The sequence below is a fragment of the Danio rerio genome, chromosome 15, assembly GCF_052040795.2.
Source record: "Danio rerio strain M-AB ecotype USA chromosome 15, GRCz13ab, whole genome shotgun sequence".
Taxonomy (NCBI): Eukaryota; Metazoa; Chordata; class Actinopteri; order Cypriniformes; family Danionidae; genus Danio; species Danio rerio.
Window position 1 is genome coordinate 43,662,501 of NC_141035.1, and position 25,000 is coordinate 43,687,500.

The 25,000-nt window shown below is 35.3% G+C and overlaps 1 protein-coding gene across 7 annotated transcripts in view; it reads left to right on the forward strand.

The window, feature by feature from the left end:
* Positions 1-25,000, forward strand: part of fat3a (FAT atypical cadherin 3a) — a 330,154-nt gene that overhangs the window by 162,524 nt on the left and 142,630 nt on the right. For all 7 annotated transcript variants that reach the window (XR_015508748.1, XM_087283200.1, XM_087283201.1 and 4 more), the window contains exon 5: positions 3,070-3,268. Coding sequence is in view for 6 of the 7 variants with exons in the window: in XM_087283200.1 (XP_087139326.1) it covers positions 3,070-3,268 (199 nt within the window). In the remaining variant the exon portion in view is untranslated. The remainder of the gene's footprint in view (positions 1-3,069; positions 3,269-25,000) is intronic.

The window sequence follows — 25,000 nt, forward strand, 5'->3', positions numbered from 1 at the left end:
AGTGGTTAGTGTAATTATTTGCAAAATAATGAGTTATTGTTATTAAATTGCATGTTCACTGAAAAATTATAGTAAGGGATTTCTGTAGGTAATTTAATTACAGTTACTTATAATATGCTCATCTTGAAAACTACATAAATTAAACAGCTTTATATAAATAATTTCAGACATGCGGAGTGTCTGTGTGTTATATATATATATATATATATATATATATATATATATATATATATATATATATATATATATATATATATATATATATATATATTTGTATGTATGTATTTTCAGATATTTTGCATAATAGGAAACTAGAGAATTTTGTCTGATATTTGTCTGAAATTTGCACATGCTTACACAATTCAATGTATTGGAAACAATAAGAATAATTTTAAATAGTTTGTCAATAATTTGAAGCTTTTTGTGTTTTGAAACATATATTGCTTACAATGTAAGCGTTATTTTATTTAAAAACAAAACTGAAAGTTCCTATAGACTAAAAATATCAACCAAAAATATGGGCACAGTGTCTGTGACGTTACCTATGGATTTCTGAAGAGTGCAAATGAAGCTACAAGTGGGCATGGGCATGCATCACTCCGTAGTAACCAAAAATGGGCAAAGAGGCGGGGCATAGGCGGAGCTAAATATGCCTGCTTGTAGAGGTCTGCGCGGAACAATTTTTTAAATTCTGCTCCTGCAAGATTTTGTTCCACAACCGACAGCTCCCTTCCTATATTCACCCGCTGCCAGACATGCATTTTCCACCCAACACGACCGTTCCTGCTAAATTTAGATCTGGTTTTCAAAATCTTACATTTAAATTGGATACCACTAATAGAGAGAGATAACAAAAAAAATGTGTAATGTGCAAGCATTGTTGGCTAAATATCAGTTTTGCTTGCCCCTTTGTGATGAGACATGTGTGCCGCTTTAAACCTGAGGTCTTGTTACTGCTAAAGGGTAAAACTTTGAGGTATTATCGTATCTCGCAAAGGCCTTTTTTTATCCAATTGCATCTATGACGCATGAGAAATACTCTACATCAGACTTGACTGATGTTGGTTTCCTGACAGTAAACTGACCTTTTTTAATGCAAGCTGAAAGACAGCCAATCATCACTTTGCTCTCCCATGTTGGTAAACCCGCTCTGAGGACTGTTATGCAGATGATGCACGCACAGACTGTGTGAAAAGCAAGCATGTGTAGAAAGCACTGGTCCTTTCGTTCATCGTGTAACAGTCATGAGCACTGGCTGTACCGGTGCTCAATAAGAATGAGGAAATCCCAGATATGCAATTCTGAAATAACGTCGGGACTTGAGAGTGCTATATTGTTAGAACAGCCACTCCATTCAAATTACACAAGAGTTACCAATCGCTACCGCGATTTATTTGGAAATCTGGCCGGGTCAAGCGAAACAGCCACGTGAATGCAGACCTCCCTGCTGAAAAATCCAGCTTAAACCAGCCTAGGCTGGTTGGCTGGTTTTAGCTGGTTTCCAGCTATTTCCAGCCTGGTCTTAGCTGGTCAGGCTGAAAAATGACCAGCTAAATCTAGCTAAAACCAGCTTGACCAGCCTGATTTAAGCTGGACATAGCTGATTTTGGCAGGGCTTCCAGGCTGGCTAGGCTGGTCAAGCTGGTTTTTGCTGGTCATCTCCCAGCCTGACCATCTAAGACCAGGCTGGAAAAGGCTGGAAACCAGCCTGGAAATGGCCAAAACCCCTCTAAAACCAGCCTGGACAACCAGCTAAAACCAATCAACCAGCCTAGGCTGGTTTAAGCTGCTTTTTCAGTAGGGCTCTATTTGCTTGCATTTTGCTTAGATGTGTTTTACTTTGGAAGAAACACTTAATACTTCATTTAATGTGATTTGTTTGTGTTCTGAACACATGTGCTGGGTTTGTGTACTATATCAATAAAGTGTTTACTGTGTTTGGTGTTTTAAACACTGTGCTGTAATACATTGAGTTCTTATTACGCTTTTCTACATGAGGAAATTGCTAATTACTTGCAAACTGAGGTAACGTGACAGCAAGTAGCAAAGGCGTAGCTGTCACTCAAGTAGCCACGGCCTTAATTATGTCAAATTTTGAGGCTTAATGTAAATGATGATACAATAAATGAAATGTCATCCCCTCACAGTTATCATGCAGGGTAATATTAGCGATATACACCAAAATCGTTTTTGTACTAGGCTGTAAAAACCTTTTTGTCTGATGGGCATTTTAACATTGGAGTCAATAGAAATGACCTCTGTTTTGGAGCCAGCCCTAGTGGCCTTTCGATGAATTGCAATTACAGTTACTTTCGTATTTACATTACTTTACGAGTCTTCACTAAGGCAAAGCTTCCAGCCTCCGCTGCTGAGACTGCAGCTCTGCACGAGACGTTTGGCCAGCGAAGAAATTAAAATGGTCGTGCCCAACCGAGTCTGGTTTCTCTCAAGGTTTTTTCCTTCACTTTCGCCAGTTGGTGAAGTTTTTTTTCCCTCTCCGCTTTCGCCACTAGCTTGCATGGTTTAGGATCTGTAGAGCTGCGCATCGATGGATTTGCTCTCCAGTGTCTAGACCCTCAGTATTGATTATTCAACCACACTGAACTGAGCTAAACTGAACTGAACTTAAACACTAAAAGCTGAACTACACTGTTCTAATTTACTATGACCTTTTATGTGAAGCTGCTTTGACACAATCTACATTGTAAAAGAGCTATATAAACAAAGGTGAATTGAATTAAATTGAATTACTTTATGCGGGAGAGCAGGATGTTGCTGCTTGTTTCTATGCATTGAGATTTATAGTAATTTTTTGTATTTAGCCAAGTAATAAAATAGCTCACCAAGTAACTACTTTTCAGACAAACTAATTAGAAATGTAATACTCTTGTCATGGTGTACATTGTAATTAATAATTAATTGCCTTTCTCATAAGTATCATACCAAATGCTGATCCTGTTTCATATTGTGTATTTAAATATGAATAATATATGTAATAAAAATAATGCATGTGTAGCTCCGTAGCTATTTTTAAGTACTTATATTGTTTGTTTGTGTGTGTTTTGACAGGTTGAGGATGTGAATGATAACTCTCCCCTAACGTCTGAACCGATGTATCACGCCACAATCCTGGAAAACTCCCCGAAGGATCAGTCGGTGATCCAGATCCAGGCGCAGGACCCTGACGCTACGACTGCAGAGCCCCGTCTGTCTTTCCGCATCTCCAGTGGGAACCCGCAGAACTTCTTCAGCATCAACCCGCGCACCGGTCAGTGTCCGCCAGTCACTCTCTGTTTGCATGACAGATGGAATAAATTAATGTCTCTTTTATTTAGTTGAGTTGATATCAACGTTCACCCCCGAGTTGGCTTTTCTCCATGTTTTCCGATTTCCCCCACAGTTCAAAGACATGCGCTATAGGTGAATTGAATAAACGAAATTGTCCGTAGTGTATGAGTGTGTGTGCGAATGGGAGAGTGTATGGGTTTTTGTCAGTGCTGGGTTGCAGCTGAAAGGGCATCCGCTGCATACATGTGCAGCGACATCTTATTTCGACATTTATTTGACAACATATGCCAGAATAAATTGTGGTTCATTCTGCTCTGGTGACCCCTGATAAATAAAGGACTAAGCCTAGGGAAAATTGAATTGAATTGAATTGAATATCGATGGTGCCCAAAAATATGATCTGTCCATCCATCTGTCATTCTTTTGTTCGTTCTGTTTGTTTTATTCTTTCATTTGTTTGTTTGCAATGTCGTTGTATCATTCCCTTGTTTTTGTTTGATCGATGCGTTGTTCTTTTTATTGCTTGAATAAATGTTGCTTTTTATAGATTTTTGTTTATTTTTGATTGTTTGTTTTGTCTTCTTTGTTTGTTGTCTTCTTCTGTTATCTGTTTGTTATTTCTTCTATTCTTTGTTTTTTGTTCTGCTTTTCTATCATCCTCTGTCTCTTGTTTGTTGTATTTCTGTTGTTTGTTTGTTTTTATTCCACTTTCTAATATTTGTTTGTTCTCTCTTTTGTTGTTTGTTCTATATCCGATGTTCAGTTGTTTATTTGTCCTTTCTTTCAGTCTTTTGTTTCTTCTTCCTTCTATTGTTCATTTGTTTGTTTGTTCTTTATTCTATTGTTCATTTGTTTGTTTGTTCTTCATTCTATTGTTCATTTGTTTGTTCTGCCTTTCTATCACTTGTTTGATCTTCTGTTGTTTGTTTGTTCTATTTCTATATGCGTTTAATTATTTTTGTTCTGCCTTATTATTGTTTGTTTTCTATTTGTTTGTTGTTATCTTCTATCATTTGTTTGTTTATTGTTTTTTCTTTGTTCTGTCCTGTTTGTTTGTTTGTTCTATATCTTTTCAATTATTTATTTGTTTTACCCTTTTATCATTTGTTTGTTTGATTTTTGCATTTTTATCATTTGTTTGTTCTGCCTTTCTTGTTTGTTTTTTCTATTTTTAATTTGTTTGTTTTATTTCTCCCTTTCTATCATTTGTTTGTTCTATCTTCTGTTGTTGTTTTTTTTGTTCTATATTTGTTTAATTATTTTTGTTCTGTCTTTCTAATGTTTGTTTTTAAATTTTCTTTAATTTGTTTGTTTTATTTCTGCCTTTTTATCTATTGTTTGTTCTATATCTGTTTAATTATTTATTTGTTCTGCTTTTTTATCATTTGTTTGTTTGAATTTGGCATTTTTATCATGTTTGTTCTGCCTTTCTAGTGTTTGTTTGTTCTGTCCTCTGTTGTTTGTTTGTTTGTTTGTTCTATATCTGTTCAATTATAGATTTGTTCTACACATTTATCATTTGTTTGTTTGATTTTTGCGTTAATCATTTGTTTGTTTGATTTTTGCATTATTATCATTTGTTTGTTCTGCTTTTCTTGTTTTTTTTTCTATCTTCTTTAATTTGTTTGTTTTATTTCTCTCTTTCTATCATTTGTTTGTTCTACTGTTGTTTGTTTGCTCTATATTTGTTCAATTATTTATTTGTTCTACCCTTTTATCATTTGTTTGTTTGATTTTTGCATTATTATCATTTGTTTGTTCTGCTTATCTTGTTTGTTTTTACTATCTTTTTTTATTTTTTGTTTTGTTTTACTTCTCCCTTTCTATCATGTGCTTGTTCTGTCCACTGTTCTTTGTTTGTTCTATATCGGTTTAATAATTTTTTGTTCCGCCTTTTACTTTTTTTCCGCTTTTATAGTTAGTTTGTTCTGCCTTTCTTGTTAGTTTTTTTCTATTTCTTTCTGTTTGTTTGTTTGTTCTATATATGTAAAATTTTTAATTGTGCTGCCCTTTTATCATTTGTTTGATTTTTGTGTTTTTGATTGTTTGTTCTTTTTATTGTTTGTTTTTCTATTTTCTATTTAATTCGTTTTTTTCTGCATTTATTTCCAAAATGTATTTGTTCTGCCCTTTTAACATTTGTTTGTTTGATTTTTGCATTATTATCATTTGTTTGTTCTGCCTTTCTATTGTTTGTTTTTTTCTATCTTCCCTGAGATCTATTGTTTGCTCTGTCTTCTGTTATTGATTTGTTTTTGTTTGTCTTAGTCTTGGACTGTTTATTTGTTTATTTTTATTTCTGTTTTTTGTTTGTTTGTTCCTTCTATTTTTAATTTGTTTGTTCACACTGTCTTTCATTTGTCTGTTGATCTATCTATCTATTTATCTATCTATCTATCTATCTATCTATCTATCTATCTATCTATCTATCTATCTATCTATCTATCTATCTATCTATCTATCTATCTATCTATCTATCTATCTATCTATCTATCTATCTATCTATCTATCTATCCATTTATCTGGCCATCCATCCATCCATCCATCCATCCATCATGTTGATTTTATAACATTTATTTGTTCAGTTTTCCTGTCGTTTGTTTGTTTGTTATTCTGTTCTTTTGTGGTTTGTTTTTAATCTACCTTACCATTGTAACTTATCTGAAAAACATGGTAATTTCTTTGCTCGTTTTTCAAACAAGCATATCATAAATCTACAGTGTAGATATAGCAAATTATTTATTCACACACTCATTAATTCTGCTCGTTGATTATTTAAATTCACTCTCACTTTTAAATATGTATGTGCATCTGGGTTTATGAGTTCAAGGTCTTTCGCTGCTCTCTGCATTATGACATCATCGTCTGAAAGCACTGTACATCCTTGCTGCTGATTGGCTGGTGCTACGGTTTTTGCTTTTGATTGACAGTTTAATTTCATAGCCATGGGCCCTTCCCTCCAGCCGCACTGCCCATAGTGCATGTCAGCAGGAGGCGCCGATCCTAATTAAAAACTTTGTAAAGGTCACAAAAGGTCAAGCTGTCAGAAAGACGGAAGGCAACGGTGAAAGGGAAGAGAAAGATCATTGTGAAAGAGAAAGAGCATTGTGCGGTTTGATGCAATAACTCTGTTTTCATAAAATGTGCGTTCTGGAGAACTCACAACACATCAATTTTCTGCAGATTTTTTGCCTGTTTGTTGTTTGAAAGGGTGTGTGTGTTTCAATGTGTGTGTGTTTCTGTGTGTGAAGAAGTTCGATCTTTGTGAGCTGTTTACAGATCAATGAGAAGCACCGGTCACCATCTATAGATCCTTCTGGAAAAGAGTCCAGTTAAAAATGGCATTGCTGAATACAACAAATGGCTCTAACACACAAACTCTTTATCTATTTCTTTCTTTCTTTCTTTCTTTCTTTCTTTCTTTCTTTCTTTCTTTTTTCTTTCTTTCTAAATTTCTTTCTAAATTTCTTTCTTTCCTTCCTTCCTTCCTTCCTTCCTTCCTTCCTTCCATCCATCCATCCATCCATCCATCCATCCATCCATCCATCCATCCATCCATCCATCCATCCATCCATCCATCCATCCATCCATACATACATACATACATAATTCCTTGTATCATTACATCTATCTATCCATTTATCCATGCATCTATCTATCTATCTATCTATCTATCTATCTATCTATCTATCTATCTATCTATCTATCTATCTATCTATCTGCCCGTCTGTCCATCCGTCTCTTTCCATCCATCTGCCAATCCATCATTTCATCAATCTATCAATCATTCATTTCATCCGTCTATCATTTCATTCATCTATCAATCCATCATTTCATTCATCTATCAATCCATCATTTCATTCATCTATCAATCCATCATTTCATCTACCTATCATTCTATCCATCCATACATAATTCCATTCATCATTACATCCATTCATCTATCCATCCCAATCATCTTTCCCTCCCTCCACCCATCCATCCCTCCATTAATTATTCTATCCATCCATACATTGTTCCATCCATACAAACATAGTTCCATTCATCCAAACATAGTTCTATTTATCCATTCATTCATTCCACCCACCCATCATTTCGTCCATCCATCCGTTCATCCATTCGTCCGTCTGTCCATCAATCCACCTTTCATTTCATTTATCCATCCATACATAATTTTGTTCATTACATATATTCATCCGTCCCAAATATCTCTCCATCCCATCTATCTGTCCGTCCATATTCTAAAGTTTGTTTTATCACTATGTTGTTCATTTCATTATTGTATGATTTATTCTATTGTTCTATCTACCATTCTGCCTTTTGTTGTATAATTCTGTCATGCCATCTGTCCATCCATCCATCCATCCATCCATCCATCTATCCATCCCAATCTTCATTACATCAGTTTATCTATTTATCTGCTCATTCATCCATCCATCATTCCATCCATCATTTTATCCATCTATCATTCCATCCATCATTCCATCCATCCATCATTCCATCCAACCGTCCGTCCATCCGTCTATCTGTTCTTCTATTTGTCCGTCCGTCCATCCATCCATCCATCCATCCATCCATCCATCCATCCATCAATCAATTAATTTTGTATTTCTCTCTCTCTCTTTCTCTCCTGTTTGATTTGAGTGTTGTATTTGTGTACTGTAGTAAAAGCTGTCTAAATGTTAATCAAAGAGACAGAGGCCTGCTCTCTCCTCTCACCTGTTGGCATCATAAGAAAGGCCCTTTCAGTGTTTAAATGTGCCTGTAATAGAAACCATTATACATCACCATCTCTCTGGCACACTCTCTGCAGCTCTATTTGTTGGCCTTTTATTTGAAAACTTGTTTGTCTGTTTATGTATATAGATTACATGAATTATTGATGCCGAGTCAAATATGCCGAGCGCGGAGAGAGAGATGGAATTACCGCTCTCTGGAAACATCATTCAGTTTCAGGTTTAAATAGATAGTAGATGTGAGGAGGAAACTTGTGGAGAAGTATTGAGCGATGCTGTAAAGAGGTGAACTCGAGGGTCAATTTATTATTCTGTTGAGTTGAAATTGACGTTTCTGCGTTAGATGTTGATTTTTCTAATAGTTTTTGTTTCCAAGCGTAGTCATAGGATGTTGAAAGGAAGAATGTTACACAGATTTGTACTTTCAAGGTCTTGTTATATGACCGTTTGTTTATTTAATTACATCTGTTTGTCTGTCTCAGTTGTTTGTTCTGTATGAGTGTAGTTTGTTTGTTTGTTTGTTTGTTTGCTTATTCTATCTGTTGTTAGTTTGGTTGTTTAGTTATGTTCGTTTGTTGGTTTGGTTGTTTCGTTAGGTTCATTCGTTTGTTTGTTTGGTTGGTTATGTTCGTTTGTTTGGTCGTTTTGTTATGTTCATTCGTTTGTTTGGTTGGTTCATTATGTTCGTTTGTTTGGTCACTTCGTTATGTTCGTTTGTTTGTTTGGTTGTTCCATTATGTTCGTTTATTTGTTTGGTCGTTTTGTTATGTTCATTTGTTTGTTTGGTTGGCTATGTTCGTTTGTTTGGTCGTTTCGTTATGTTCATTCATTTGTTTGGTTGGTTTGTTATGTTCGTTTGTTTGTTTGGTTGTTTCGTTATGTTCATTCGTTTTGTTTGTTTGTTTGGTTATGTTTGTTTGTTTGTTTGGTCGCTTAGTTATGTTCGTTTGTTTGTTTGGTTGTTCTGTTCTGTTCGTTTGTTTGTTTGGTCGTTTCATTATGTTCATTCATTTGTTTGGTTGGCTATGTTCGTTTGTTTGGTCGTTTCGTTATGTTCATTCATTTGTTTGGTTGGTTCGTTACGTTCGTTTGTTTGGTCGCTTCGTTATGTTAATTTGTTTGGTTGGTTGTTCTGTTATGTTCGTTTGTTTGTTTGGTCATTTCGTTATGTTCATTTGTTTGTTTGGTTGGCTATGTTTATTTGTTTGGTCGTTTCGTTATGTTCATTCATTTGTTTAGTTGGTTTGTTATGTTCGTTTGTTTGTTTGGTTCTTTCGTTATGTTTGTTTGTTTGGTCTTTTTTTAATTTATGTTAGTTAGTTTAGTCTTTGATCTAACATTAGTTTGTTCTCTTAATTGGTCATTCATTCATATGTTTTGTCTTTTTATAATTTGTTTGTTTTGTCTATCATTTGTTTTGTCATTTTGTCAATCCTTTGTTCATTCTGTCCACAATTAGTTTGTTCATATTCGTCTATTGATTGTTTGGTCCTTTTCTCAACTTTTGTTTGTTTATTCTATCTGTTGTTCATTTCATCATTCATTCTAGCATTTGTTTGTTCTCTCAATTGATCACATGTTTATTTGTTGTGTCATTTTATCATTTCTTTGTTCTATCTATTGTTTAGTTGGTCATTTTATAAATCCTTTGTTCATTCTGTCCACAATTAGTTTTTTTCTTTCTATCCATCCATCTTTTATTTGTTTCGTCATTTTCTCAACTATTGTTTGTTCATTCTATTTGTTGTTCATTCCATCTTTCATTTGAATGTTTGCTTGTTCTTTGAATTGATCACTTGTTTGTCTTTTTTTCATTTGTTTGTTCTGTCTATTGTTTGTTTTGTCATTTTGTCGATCCTTCAAGCGTCAGCTCAATAATCTATATCAGCTTCTTACTGCTAAAATACTAAAAATGAACTGAAAAGATAACAACTTATATTAGCAAACAACTCTGGAGTTGTACTTTGCTTGCTACTAGATTGATTGTCACTAGCTATACTTTTAGTTGACTTTTTAGCAAGTTGCTCCTCATAAAGCCGCCTGTGTGCTTTTTTAGGTGCTGGTTGTTGAATATGTCCTTATGCTACGACTGCTCTTACAAATGACCTGGTTTTGTTTGGTGTCTGTGTCTTTGAAACCAAGAAATTACAATATTACCAACATGCTGTTTTTATTTGATATTAATTTGTCTATTAATGCTTCTGAAGCAGCAGACGCCATCATCCCACTCGTTCATGCTATCCTGTTTGTTTGTTTTTTATTGTGGATTTTCCGCATAGTTCGGTTGAGCAATTCTGACAAAAGTATGCTCACTCAATTGGCTAGTAAGACTGTCACATTCACATTTGCTCTGGGTGGGGGAAGTAGTATATTTTCATATTGCAAACTCGTGCGATTAGCTAATCGCAATGTTTCAAATCGCGATTGTGATTCCATTTTGATTAGTCGCACAGTCCCAGTTTAAATCATTCTAAACTGGTCTTAATTTTGCTTTGTACTAAAGCTACTCAATCGGGTTGACGTCCATCCAATCATCCACTTATATTTAAATTTTTTATGGCAAAGAGATACAATTCAGAACAACTGCTAGATATTTTTACAACAAATTCCCCATTAAATTTCCTTATCAGGGAAAGAAAACTGAAAAACAATCATGTGATTCATCATAATACCAGGCCATTAGAAAAAAAAAGTCCTGTTTAAACCTCCATAAGCCTAAAATGTAATTCTTAATGGTCTTAAAATAGTCTTAAAGTCTTAAATTTGACTTGATGAAATCTGCCGAAACCCTGCTTTTCAGTTCTATCATTTGATCCTTCCTTCATGTTGTCTAGTTTGTCGTTGTTGACTTTTTTTGCATATCCATGGCCATCAAAAGCAAGAACACGAATCACAGATTTGTACATTCAGGCCTTGTTACTTGAGCGTTTGTTTAATTAATGGCATGTTTGAGTCAGTGTGTTCTGCACTGCAAAGAAATGTTTATTTATTGACACATTTCTCTGAAAACAGCACCGGGGTGTGTGTTTTTCCTGAACGTGTGTGTGTGTGTAATCAGCGTGGTTGCTGGCAGATGTTATGAGGGTTTGTCAATGATGCACTGAAGCGTTTTGTGAAGGTGACTGCAAAACAAAACATCTTCCTTCACTAGACTAAAGTTTGCACACGCTCCCTAGATATGCATCTTGTTTTGTTCGCTCCCTCAACAGCTTAACACTTCAGCTGGGGCATTTAAAGTTGTATTGTAGTTTCCATGCTTTGCATAGACCGATGTGTGTGTGCGCTGAGATATGTGAATTCTCCGGTGATGGTTTACACATGGTTCTGAAAGATTCCTGTGCTTGTTTGTATACATCATTTCTTTTGTAGATCTGTTTGTAGCTTAGGCGTTTATACACAGATACTAAAGCATTCAGCGCATCCTGGGGTTCGATCGATCTTTAATAGCAGCTTCTGGTTTCAATACTAAATCGAGGTAACAAATAAAAGAACAAAAGAGGAGGACAATAAAAAAGTGAGGATTTAAATAATAATAATGATAATAGTAATAACAACAACAACATTAATAATATTAATAAATATTATAATATTTAAATAAATAATAGTATACTTTTTATTCTTAAATATTTATTTCATTTATAAGTGTTGCTGAATATATATATTATTATTGTTGTTGTTATATATTATCATTATTATTATTATAACCACTGTTATATATTATTGTTATTATAACCACTATTAAAAAATAGCCACTGTTATAATGAAAATGCGTTAGTGATAACAATAAGTAAAAATAACCCTTATTATATATTTTTATAAATGTTTTATTGTTAACCAATTATTATTATAATGATTTGTTGCATATTTGTCATTCTTATGGTGACAAAAGTATTAAAATCAATACTGTTCTAATAATTAAAATAATATTAATATTACTATAATAATAATAATAATAGTAATAATAATAATAATAATTATTATTATTATTATTATTATAAGTATTATTATTAATAATAATATTTTATTAATATTATTAATATTATTGTCATTTTTCAAATTATTATTATTATTATTATTATTATGAAAATATATAACGTTGTTGTTGTTGTTATATTTATTATTATTATTATTATTATTAATGTTTTTGTAATAATAACAGTATTATTATTATTATTATTATTATTATTATTATTATTATTATTATTATTAATAATAATAATAATAATAATAATAATGTTGTTGTCATAATAACAGCTATTAATGTTGTTGTTGCTATTATTATTATTAATATTATTATTATTGTTGTTGTTATTAGTATTATTATTAATGTTGGTGTAATAATAACAGCTATTAATGTTGTTGTTGCTATTATTATTATTAATATTATTATTATTGTTGTTGTTATTAGTATTATTATTAATGTTGGTGTAATAATAACATCTATTAATGTTGTTGTTGCTATTATTATTATTAATATTATTAATGTTGTTGTAATAATAAAATATATTATTGTTATTAATATTATTAATGTTGTTGTAATAATAAAATATATTATTGTTATTAATATTATTATTATTATTATTAATATTATGAAAGTATGTTGTTGTTGTTGTTGTTGTTGTTGTTGTTAGACTTGACAACAAGACTGTTGATTCTAATAATTTAACTATTGCCACTGTTAAATAGAAAATGATTATATTGATAACAATAATAAGAAAGATAAAAATAACACTTTTTATTATTATATATTTTTTATAAATGTTTTAGTTAATTTAGTTTAGTTTTGTTAGCATAAAATTATTTTCATGACTTTTATAGCATATTTGTAATTCTTATAGTGATAAAAGTATTAAAATCAATACTGTTCTAATAATAATAATAATTAATATTGTTGTTGTTGTAATAACAAAAACAGTTATTGTTACTATTATTTTTTAATACTATTATTCTTATGTATATATAATTTCCCTTATAATAATATAATTTATATAATTCCTCTAAGTTATGCACCTAGGGTCTGAGAGTAACGCAATTTTGATTCTCTGTATGTCCTGTACATGTGGTTGAATTGACAATAAAGCTAACTTTTACTTGATGTTTAATATTATTATTATTATTAGTAGTAGTAGTTGTTGTAGTAGTAGTAGAAGTATAAGTATTAATAATAATATTATAGTTACTATTAATAAAGTTTTCTTGTGTTGATTTTAATAATTTAACCATTGCATAAATGACCATTGTTTTATAGAAACTTATTGTAGAAGACAATAGTAAGAATGATAAAAATAACACCTGTTATTATTGTTATATTTTATAAATGTTTTATTGTTAACATATTATTATCATTATCATATTTATCATTCTTATGGTGATAAAAGTAATAAAATCAATACTGTTCTACTATTACTACTACTACTACTACTGCTAATAATAATAATAATAATAATAATAATAATAATAATAATAATAATAATAATAATAATAATACTTGTTGTTAGTTTTATTACTACTACAATAATAATAATAAAACATAATTATAATAATAATAATTACTCTAAACTAAAACCCTTTTTAGCACAAAATTTAATTGCAACTTTAAATGGGTTAATATAAAAGATATGGTTTATTAAATATGTTTTGTTAATGCTGTACAGCAGGAGTTAAATATTAATGAAAATGTTGTTTTCGGTGGTGTGCTGAAGGTCCGCTATCAGTAAATCACTGCATAGGTGTTTTCCAGCTTCTCTTTACTCAAACTAGATAAAACAAAAAGAGATAGACAGTGATGGTGCTTGCATAGCAAATGCTTTCTCAGTACATCTCTGGCCTGATTCTGTCAATGCATTACAGATAAAAAGTAACATCACTAGTGAAGTACTTTAAATATGTGACTTATTACTGCTCTTCGGGCCATTCTGCGGCAGAAATAATGAATGATGCTTTTGATAAAACCCCTAGCAGACGTCTATTATTCCAAATGATCCATTATAGAGAGGATAATCGGAAAGATCTCCATCATAGAGCAGATTGCAGTCGAAAGCGGATCTGTACGCCCGCACCGCTGTTCCAGGAACAGTTGAAAACAGCCTGTTTACACGCTGGAGAAGATGCGGAGTGATTATAAGAGCCGCAGCAGAGCTATTCTTAGTGTCTTTCATCATGAGGAAGAATACAGAACTGAGGGAGAGAGAAAAGAGTCGCAGGGGGACGAATGAAAGAGTGCGAATCTGAGAAAACAGACAAAAAGACATGGAAAAATAACTAGAGAACAGGAGAGGAGGCTGTTGCAAGGCATTGCAGGTTAGCAGGGTGGGAAAATAATTACTAATAGTCCATATCATACTGTATTTCACCAGTTGATGTATTACATTAAAGGTTCCTCTGTGGTTAGCACTGTCGCCTCACAGCAAGAAGGACGCTGGTTCGATTCTCGCCTGGGTCAATTGGCATTTTTGTGTGGAGTTTGCATGTTCTCCCTGGTTGGCGTGGATTTCGTCTGGGGTGTTCTGTTTTCCTAAAGACATGCGCTATAGGTGAATTGGGTTAACTAAATTGGCTGTAGCAGTGGTGGATTTAGGCATGGGCAATATGGGCGATCGCCCAGGGATGCCTTTCCCAAAACCATCGTTAGCCAAATAAGGTCGCAAGTTCTGTCTATACAAACATAGTTTGTTCAATTGCCGTTTCCCAAATCCATCGCTCCAACGAACATTTGCAAACTGCGTCGCAAACTTGAGCTCTCGCAACAGCTCTAGAGCTGTAGTTCGAAACATAGTTTCTGGCTGTGTTCGATTCCCACTTATCCCCCCTATGCCCTATTCATTTAGGAAATTCTAACATTCAAAGTTAGAAAAAAAGCATAAGGTCATCTCTCCTAGGTGTAATTTGCTTTCAAACTATTTTTACAGTTTAGTTTTAGCAATCGTCATGTTTATAATTGTGCTTCGTTCGCAGTGCACTTTGAAAACATTGATGTCATTTTGAACACAGCCTCATGGCGAAAGCTATAGGTGACCTATTATTTAAAAGTGGAATTTATGTTACGTCTCCAAAGCTTGTGAAAACAAAAAAGCATATGTTAATTCTTTTTATTTATTGTGGGTTATTTATTAAGTATCTGTACTGTATATGACATGGGCCTGCTGAACTTTCTGCAGTGGTTTACATGTGTCAAAGTAGACTTAAATCAAATAAACAATATCCTACTTAATAATAATAATAATCACCATTATCATCATTAATAATATTATTATAGTATGATTTTTGAATTTATAATAAATAATAAATATTACATTTCATTTTATAATAAATCGCCTCATTATTTATTTATTTATTTATTTATTTGTATGATTTATATGATATTAGAATACGTGTTTGCTTTTGTAAGTGATATGTTTTAGAATAGAAGATGTAATGTTCAACGTCTTAAAAATATTATTAAAGCAAACATATAGGCCCTATGTGTTACGAGAACCAGCGATCATTCTCCGGAGATCGCTGGTTTCTACTATACCAGGACTACACTTCCGCAAATCCCAGGACTACATTTTCATACATGCACTTCGTCCAGTCACGCACCCATGCTCACTCATCTGCTTGATTACATTCACCACCTGAAACTTGTCATAGACTGATAGCATTCCATACATAAGCCACTCATGAACCCATCCAGTTTACCGAGTCTTGTTTGCTGTACCAGTGACATTACAACGCGTTTCTCCCTGTCTTGTTTCTCCGTGTGTAAACCCTAGCCTGGTATTCCTTGTTATCCTGTTTAGCCGCCTGCCTTTAGACCTATTGCCTGTTATACTGACGACGAATCTGGATTTGCCTGTATATACCCGTTTGTACCTGATTTGACCACTGCTTGCCTGACGCTGAATAAACCTGCATATTGGATCTTACCTCAAGTTGTATCTGTCACTCCACCCCGTCGTTACACTATGTGCCATTTACATATATTTATTTTTATTTAGTATGGAAAGCGAGTGCATGTTTTGGATGTTTTGGAGTGCAATATTGGATTTTATTTTAAATGTGTGTGGGTGTAAAACAATATAATTTGCACAAAGAAATTATGGGGTTTTTCTCTAAAGAAGTAGTTACTCCGCCCAGTTTAGAGACTCATTATGGGCGTTTTATGTTATAACTAACATGGTTCAAGCGATGGATCTGCGACAGAGAAACTACAGGTTTTGGGAAACACTCGTCACTACATCGTTCTTTTCCCAAACCATGCATCGTACTATGATAGTTCAGCTGCGAGTTACGTCGTTGTTTGGGAAATGCACCCCAGGGGAGTATCTTGCTGGAGGCAGCATAGGGACACAAATTAAAAATATATATATTTATAAAAATAAAATAAAAAAACACAGTAAAAATCAGCTGTGCCCCAGTAAAAAGCCCTGAGGTATGATTTCCTTCATGCAAGTTAATTAATTTAGAGAGGTAATGCCAATATAAAAACAATAGGGGCCATTCGACACAAAGACCCATTCGGAGTGCAAGTTTGTTATTCACTATCTGCTGAACTGAAACAATGCTGGTGAAAGCAGTGGGGGGGTGGATTTTAAAAAGAACTGGGCAAGGAGAATCATCAACATTGCTATATACAGTTGAGGTCAGAATTATTAGTCCCCCTGAATTATTAGCCTTCCACAGAATTTGTAATATAGTCAAATGTGTAAACATTTAGCAGCGGTTCGCCATCAGCCTTTGGAAGTCTCCGGGACAAAACAGCTGCATGAATGGTTTATATAAAAGCGACATCATCAACAAAAGCCCGACCCCTTCTATGTTTACAAATACAAATGCCTTGGAGTAACGATTGATGACCAACTAAACTTCTCTGACCACATTTCTAGAACTGCTCGATCGTGCAGATTCGCACTCTATAACATCAGAAAGATCCGACCCTTCTTATCTGAACATGCAGCTCAACTCCTTGTTCAAGCTCTTGTTCTCTCCAAACTGGATTACTGCAACTTTCTACTAGCTGGGCTTCCAGCTAACTCTATCAAGCCTCTTCAACTGCTCCAGAATGCAGCAGCACGAGTTGTCTTCAATGAACCTAAACGAGCACATGTCACTCCGCTGCTAGTCCGTTTGCACTGGCTGCCAGTTGCTGCTCGCATCAAATTCAAAGCTGTGATGTTTGCCTACAAAGTGACTTCTGGCTTTGCTCCTTCTTATCTGCTCTCACTTCTGCAGATCTATGTGCCCTCCAGAAACTTGCGTTCTGTGAATGAACGTCGCCTCGTGGTTCCATCCCAAAGAGGGAAGAAATCACTTTCGCTCACGCTCACGCTCAATCTGCCCAGTTGGTGGAATGAACTCCCTAACTGCATCAGAACAGCAGAGTCACTCACTATTTTCAAGAAACGACTAAAAACTCAACTATTTAGTCTCCACTTCACTTCCTAATCTGCAATTGCCTCTCTGAATATCACACTAACTGTACAAAAAAAAAAAGAAAAAAAAAAGAAATTTACTAATACTACTAATACTTCCCTTCTTAGACTTTACAGACCTGAAACTTGCCTATAGCACTTATTCATTGTTGCTCTTATAGTTGTGTAAATTGCTTCCTTGTCCTCATTTGTAAGTCGCTTTGGATAAAAGTGTCTGCTAAATGTAAATGTAAATGTACAAGCGCAGCTGTTTAGAGCTCATTTTTGGTTAATAATATCAGAATTTACTGGTATTTTGGAATATATGTGTGAATGGAAAAATTCTGAAACATCCATACCTGTGTGAACAGCGCTTTTTTTGACTTTACCGTTAAAGTCGTTCCGGTAATTTTTCGGATATTTACTGGTATCACTTTGTAGAAGGTGCTATTAAGAACTGCACACTTTTTTTAGATGACAAGATTTTAAAATGTTATGGATAAATATGCAAACATGTCAAGGTTTCATTAAATATGTGGCAATTTGTGCATTTTAAAGCACAAAAATCTAATCATTAGTTGAGGGAAGGTTCTTGTTTTGTGTTTTATCATTTACTTTACAATTCAGAAAATATTTTTCCCAATTTGTTGTGAAATAACAAGTAAATATAGGCACATCCTTCTGTAAAAACCTACAGAATATAGAAATAAAGTTTGTTTACTAAGAGCTAAAGTGAAGATTTATGGGTTTTATGGAGAAATAACCTCTTTATGAGAAAAAGACCTTTATAAATATGTATTATGATAGAACTCTACAGACACAAATTGATGAGTGCATTAAAAGAAACACTTTAAAAGCATATTTTGTATGTTTTTTCTTGACATTAGACTGAAAAAAACACTTTTTCAAAAGGCCAAAATCTCAAAATTGCAATGTGCATGAAAAAGCTGTGTTTTTCCTGCAGTGTCTCGCCTTTAGAAAGAAAGAGAGAGAGAGAGACTGAGTAGGAGGAAGAAACGAGGAGATGAAAATGTGTAGAACCTGCAGACGAGATTCAGAGAGACGCAAATTACTGCTGAGACAAGCAGAAGAGAGGAAGGAGGAGATTTCACAGCCATTTAAAGCTGAAAACAAGCAATATTGTAGCAGGTTGAATGCTGTTAGCTGTCACTGTTGACCCTTCGTCCGTCCACACGACCATTCATCCGTCCAAACAGACTGTGACGACTGAATAAAATTGAGTTTAGGGCTGCTAAATAATGCATCAGTGGAACGGCTGGAACCCCAGTCTGCTTTACCTGATGTAAGTGAATGAAATGAAAGACGTGGATGTGCTCGACTGAAGCCACCATCTAATAATGATGGAAATGTTTGTGTTTAGTTCTCCGACTCGAATGTTACGCTCTCCAAGCTGCGAGAGAGTCTGTTTACTCGCTGTTTCTCGATGTCATAACTTTTCATACTCTACAAACCCACAGAAATGTGTTTCTGAAGACGACTTTATATATATTTTATTTTGTTTTCACAGAACTAAATACCGGGACACATGCTTGATCTGTTGCTTGCGTTACAACAAGCTACAAACTAACTTAAAGGCAAATTAAATAAGCTTCAAACTAACTACTAGCAAATTAACTAACAATTAAATAACTAGCTAACTAATTAAGTAGCTATCTAACTTTGAAACTTACTGACTAGCTAACTAGCTATGTACCTAACTAACTAGCTATCCAACTAACTTACTGACTTGCTAACATATTAACTAGCTGACTAAATAATAGTTTCAGATTTGATTTGAAAAACTGTGTTATGTAGATTTTTATTTTTTTATTATCTAGTTAGCTAACTCCCTAGCTAACAAGCTAACTAACTAGCTAACCTTATATTTAGCTAATTAAATAAATAGTTTCAGATCTGGTTTGAGTGTTATGCAGGTCTTTATTTCTTACTATTGTGGAAATATAAATTTCTATCAACTAATTCCAAATGAACAATAATCTACGTATAACTAAAAATTTATATTCTTTGGTTTTTAATTATATAATTTCATTAACATCCCAGCTAGGAGGGACATTTAACCTTTGTCTTTCTGATTACAGGCTAAGCCAATGTAATGCAAATTGTCAGTTTCACAGCATGGGGTGTCTATTGTTTTCTCTTTTCGATCAAATGGTCAGGCAGTTTCTGTCTCCAGAACATGATGAGATCAGACCTGAGAAGCAGTTTACCCTGCCGACCACAACCCTTAATTTGCATGCTTTGTTTAGCCATATCCCCTCCTCCTAAGAACACAATATAGCCATGAAATCTTTGTCTTAATTCAGACTAATTCAGACTTGTGTGAGACTTGGGAGAGACTCGTGAAAGAACTTGCAGACTGCGGACCTCTAGTAGGCTCTTGCAGACACATTGGACATCTTAAAGACGCTGTATGACTGCAGATTAACCAACACGTCTCAATAAAGGAATTCTGCTTGTTTCGAGTCTCCTGGACTGGGTTCTCTCTTCTTTTCAGTCATTTATTTTTTACAACACTATCTAGCTAGCTAACTAACTCCTTAGCTAACTAGCTAACTAACTAGCTAACTTAATAAATAGCTAATTAAATAAATAAATAACTGATTTGAAATCTTATTTGAAAGTGTTATGCAGATCTGTATTTCTTACTAGCTAACTCACTAACTATCTAACTAACTAGCTTACTAACTAGCTGACTATATAAATAGTTTTTAGATCGGATTTGAAAAAGAGTGTTATACAGATAATTATTTCTTACTAGCTAACTAACTAACTCATTAACTGGCTATCAAACTAGCTAACTTACTAGCTAACAAACTAGACACCTAACTAGCTAACTAAATAGTTTCACATCTGATTTTAAAAAAGAGTGTTATGCAGATCTCTAACTACTCTACTGAAAAAAACGGCTTAAGCCAGACTAAGCTGGTTGGCTGGTTTTAGCTGAACAAGCAGCCTGGTTTTAGAGGGGGTTTGCCCACTTCCAAGCTGGTTTCCAACCATTTATTTCCAGCCTGGTCTTAGCTGGTCAGGCTGGGAAATGACCAGCTAAAACCACCTTGACCAGCCGGTTTAAGCTAGACAGCTGGTTTTGGCTGGGCTCCCAGGCTGGCTAGGCTGGTCAAACTAGTCCACATTTCTGTGTGGAGTTTGCATATTCTTCCCGTGTTGGCATGGGCTTTTTCTGGGTGCTCTGGTTTCCCCACAGTCCAAACTTAAGCGCTATAGGTGAATTGAATAAACTAAAATGGCCGTAGTGTATGTGTGAATGTAAGAGTCTAAGGATGTTTTACAGTACTTGGTTGCGGCTGGAAGGGCATCCGCTGCGTAAAACAAATAATTGGTGGTTCATTCCAGCGTTGTGACCTGAAATCCGAAGGAAAATTAATTAATGAAGGAATTTTACATAAATATAGCTGTTATATTTAATACAGATGGACCATTATTTCAACCAAATTTAAATATTTTAATTTAGAAAACTTTATTTCAAACTTGAATAGACACTTTACATGCATTTAATAGGTTTTCTAAATATATGATATCACTTTTGTAAATGAAATAAAGTGTAGAAACAAAAACTGGGCTCTTTCACTCATGATATATAACCTAAAAGAAAGTTTAAGAGTTCCCACTTAGCTGATGATTGACTATAAAGCTTGTTTGGCATGCTGTCCTAGGAGAGAGCCCTGAGCTCATTAGATCCTCGAGCCTGGGGCTCCCCTCGTTTGCAAGGCAAGAGGGGAGTTTGAGCTCAGGTAGATAGAGAACTCCCCTGCTGTAGTAACTAATGAACAGATAGTAGTTGCTCTAAAAGATAACTACTTACTAGGAGCAAGTCGATGGTGCCCATTTGGATTAGTCAATTAATTTAAGTTGCATGTTTTTGGATGGTGGTAGGAAACCGGGGAAGCCGGGGGAAACCCTCGTGAGAACGGGGAGAACGTGTAAACTCCGCATAGAAACGTCGGCTGGCTTGGTAAGGACTATAACAAGTGACGTTCTTGCTGTGAGGCAACAGTGCTGACCACTGGGCCACCGTATCACCCATCTAGTAAAGGAGGAGGAGTAGGGGTGTAAGAAGGGATTCTTCAAAATGAAGATGGCGGTTATATGGACAATAGGGTATTTATAGTGGCTTAGGAATCGTCTGATTGGTCAATCATGAATTGAATAATGCAGGGCCGGCTGCAAACAATCATAAGCAGCACGTGATCCACTCGAAATTAGTTTATAAATAAGCTTTGTGTTTTTACACAATAGACAGGAATACTGTTGTATGTAAATGATGATCGGTGTGGGACTGCGCTCATATTTCTGGATTGTTCAAATAACAGTGCAAACTCCAGCTTTAAATTATGGATGCCATTTTGACATTTAGAAAAAAAGTGCAATTTGAGTCCCAGCGTGAATCACTCATTCTGTGTTTTCTCCGTTTCGCTCTCCGCTGAAATCTGTCACTCTCTCCTTTCTTTGTCTTCTTCAGACGGCTGTTGATTTATAGATGCAGCGAGATCTCAGCATGTGCGTGCGCCTGTGTACGTGTGAACGCCTGTGTGTGTGTGTGTGTGTGTGTGTGTGTGTGTGTGTGTGTGTGTGTGTGTGTGTGTGTGTGTGTGCGTCTGTATGTGTGTGTGTTTGTGTGCATGCATGTGTGTTTGTGAATGTGTGCATGTTTGTGCCTGTGTGTCTTTGTGCTTGTGTGTGCATGTGTATGTATATGTGTTTGTGTGCGAGAGTTAGTGTTTGCCTGTGTGTGTGCACTTTTGCTTGTTTGTGTGTGTGTGTGTGCAAGTGTGCATTCGTGTGCATGTGTGCGTGTGCGTGCGTGTGTGAGTGTGTGTTTGCGCGCGTATGTGAGATTGTGTTTGTATTCGTGTTTGTGTGAGTGTTTGCTTTGTGTGTGCATGTGTGTGTGTGTGTGTGTTTGTTTGTGTGTGTGTGTGTGTGTGTGTGCGTTTATGTTAGTAAGTATTTGCTTGTGTGTGTGCATTTCTGTTTGTGTGTATGTGTGCATGTGCATGTATGTGTGTGCGTGTGGGAGTGGGTGTTTGCTTTTGTGTGTGTGTGTGTGAGTGCGTGCGTGCATGCATGCATGCGTGTGTGTGTGTGTGTGTGTGCACTTGTATGTGAAATTGTGTGTGTATTTGTGTGAGTGTTTGCTTTGTGTGTGCCTGTGCGTGTGTGTGTGCCTATGCGAGTGGGTGTTTGCTTGTGTGTGTGCGTTCGTGCGTGTGTGTGTGTGTGTGCCTATGCAATTGGGTGTTTGCTTGTGTGTGTGCATTTGTGTGTGTGTGCATATGTGAGATTGTGTGTGTATTCTTGTTCGTGTGTCGTGTGTGTGTGTGTGGGCATGTGTATTTGTGAATGTGTGTATGTTTGTGCCTGTTTGTCTTTATGCGTGTGTATGTATGTATGTGTGTGTTTGTGAGCGAGAGTGAGTGTTTGCTTGTGTGTTTGTGTGTAAGTGTGTGTGGGGGTGTGAGGTGTGTTTGTGTGTAGGTGTACGTGCATGCATCTGTAAGTATGTGGATGTTGGCGTGTGCGTGTGTGTTCTTGCATCTGTGTTTGTGTGTGTGCCTGTGTGCAAGTGTTAGTGTGTGTGTGGCCCCTTTACGTTCCTTTGGTGCGTGTCTGTTTCAAATTTACGACAGTGCCAAACATGGCCTCGACAATGAATCACAAACACACCTATAAAAGCCAATATTCCACCTGCACACAAAACACACCAAACACCGGCAATTCCAGAGGCAGGACGTGATTTCTCTGCACAATGACTTTCTTGGGAACACAAGGCCACCCGTGTGGACAGATCATATACAGTTGAAGTCAGAATTATTAGTCCCCCTGAATTATTAACTCTTCTGTATATTTTCCCCAATTTCTGTTTAACAGAGACATTTTTTTCAGTAAATAATACTTGACTAGATATTTTTCAAGACACCTCTATACAGCTTAAAGTGACATTTAAAGGCTAAACTAGGTTAATTAGGCAAGGTCGATTTGGCAAATCATTGTACACTCACCGGCCACTTTATTAGGTACACCTTACTAGTACCAGTTTGGACTCCCTTTTGCCTTCAGAACTGCCTTAATCCTTCGTGACATAGATTTAACAAAGTACTGGAAATATTTCTCAGAGATTTTGGTCCAGATTGACTTGATAGCATCACGCAGTTGCTGAAGATTTGTCGGCTGCTCATACATAATGTGAATCTCCCATTCCACCACATCCCAAAGGTGCTCTATTGGATTGAGCTCTGGCGACTGTGGAGGCCATTTGAGTACAGTGAGCTCATTGTCATGTTAAAGAAACCAGTCTGAGATGATTCGAGCTTTATGACATGGCGCGTTATCTTGCTGGAAGTAGCCATCAGAAGATGAGTACACTGTAGTCCTAAAAGGGATGGACATGGTCAGCAACAATACTCAGGTCATGCTGTGGAGTTGATACAATGCTTGATTGATACTGGGCCCAAAGTGTGCCAAAAAAGTGTGCCACTGTTGATACAAGGCAGGATGGATCCATGCTTTCATGTTGTTGATGCCAAATTCTGACCCTACCATCTAAATTTCACAGCAGAAATCGGTGACGTTTTTCTTTTGTCCAATTTTGGTGAGCCTGTGTGAATTGTAGCCTCAGTTTCCTGCTCTTAGCTGACAGGAGTTACACCAGATGTGGTCTTTCTGCTGCTGTAGCCTATCCGCCTCAAGGTTGATCTTGTTGTGCATTCAGAGATGTTCTTCTGCATAACTTGGTTGTAACGAGTGGCTATTTGAGTTACTGTTGCCTTTCTATCAGCTCCAACCAGTCTGGCCATTCTCCTCTGACCTCCGGCATCAACAATGCATTTGCGCTCACAGAACTGCCACTCACTAGATATTTTCTCTTTTTCGGACCATTCTCATAAACCCTATGAATGGTTGTGCGTGAAAATCCCAGTAGATCAACAGTTTCTGAAATACTCAGACCAGTCTATCTAGCAACAACCATGCTACATTCAAAGTCACTGAAAATCCCTTTCTTCCCCATTAAGATTGTCTACTTAAATGCATTGAGTTTCTGTCATGGGATTGACTGATCAGAAATTTGCGTTAACAAGCAGTTGAACAGGTGTACCTAATAAAGTGGCTTGTGAGTGCATAACAGTGATTTGTTCTGTAGACTATCAAAAAAATATATTGCTTAGAGGGGCTAATGATATTGGCCCTAAAAGGGTTTTATTCTTGCTGAAATAATACACATAAGACTTAAGAAAGTACCCTAAAAAATTCTGGCTCTGTTAAACATTGTTTGGGAAATATTTAAAAAAGAAAAGAAACAATCACAGGAGGCTAGTAATTCTGACTTCAACACAATATAAAATGTAATGTTAGAAGTGTACTTTGTTTATAATAAAAGCATAAAAAATGTACAATGTCAGTAACTACGAACCTGTATCTTGCTTGTTTTGTGATGATGTTTACAAAAATAGCAGCCGTTTTGCTCTAGCATGTCAGTTTCAGTCAGGATCTAATATTTTGCTTTTGACAGCCATTTGTAAGTCTTGTTTTTGCTAAAAACTGACAGAA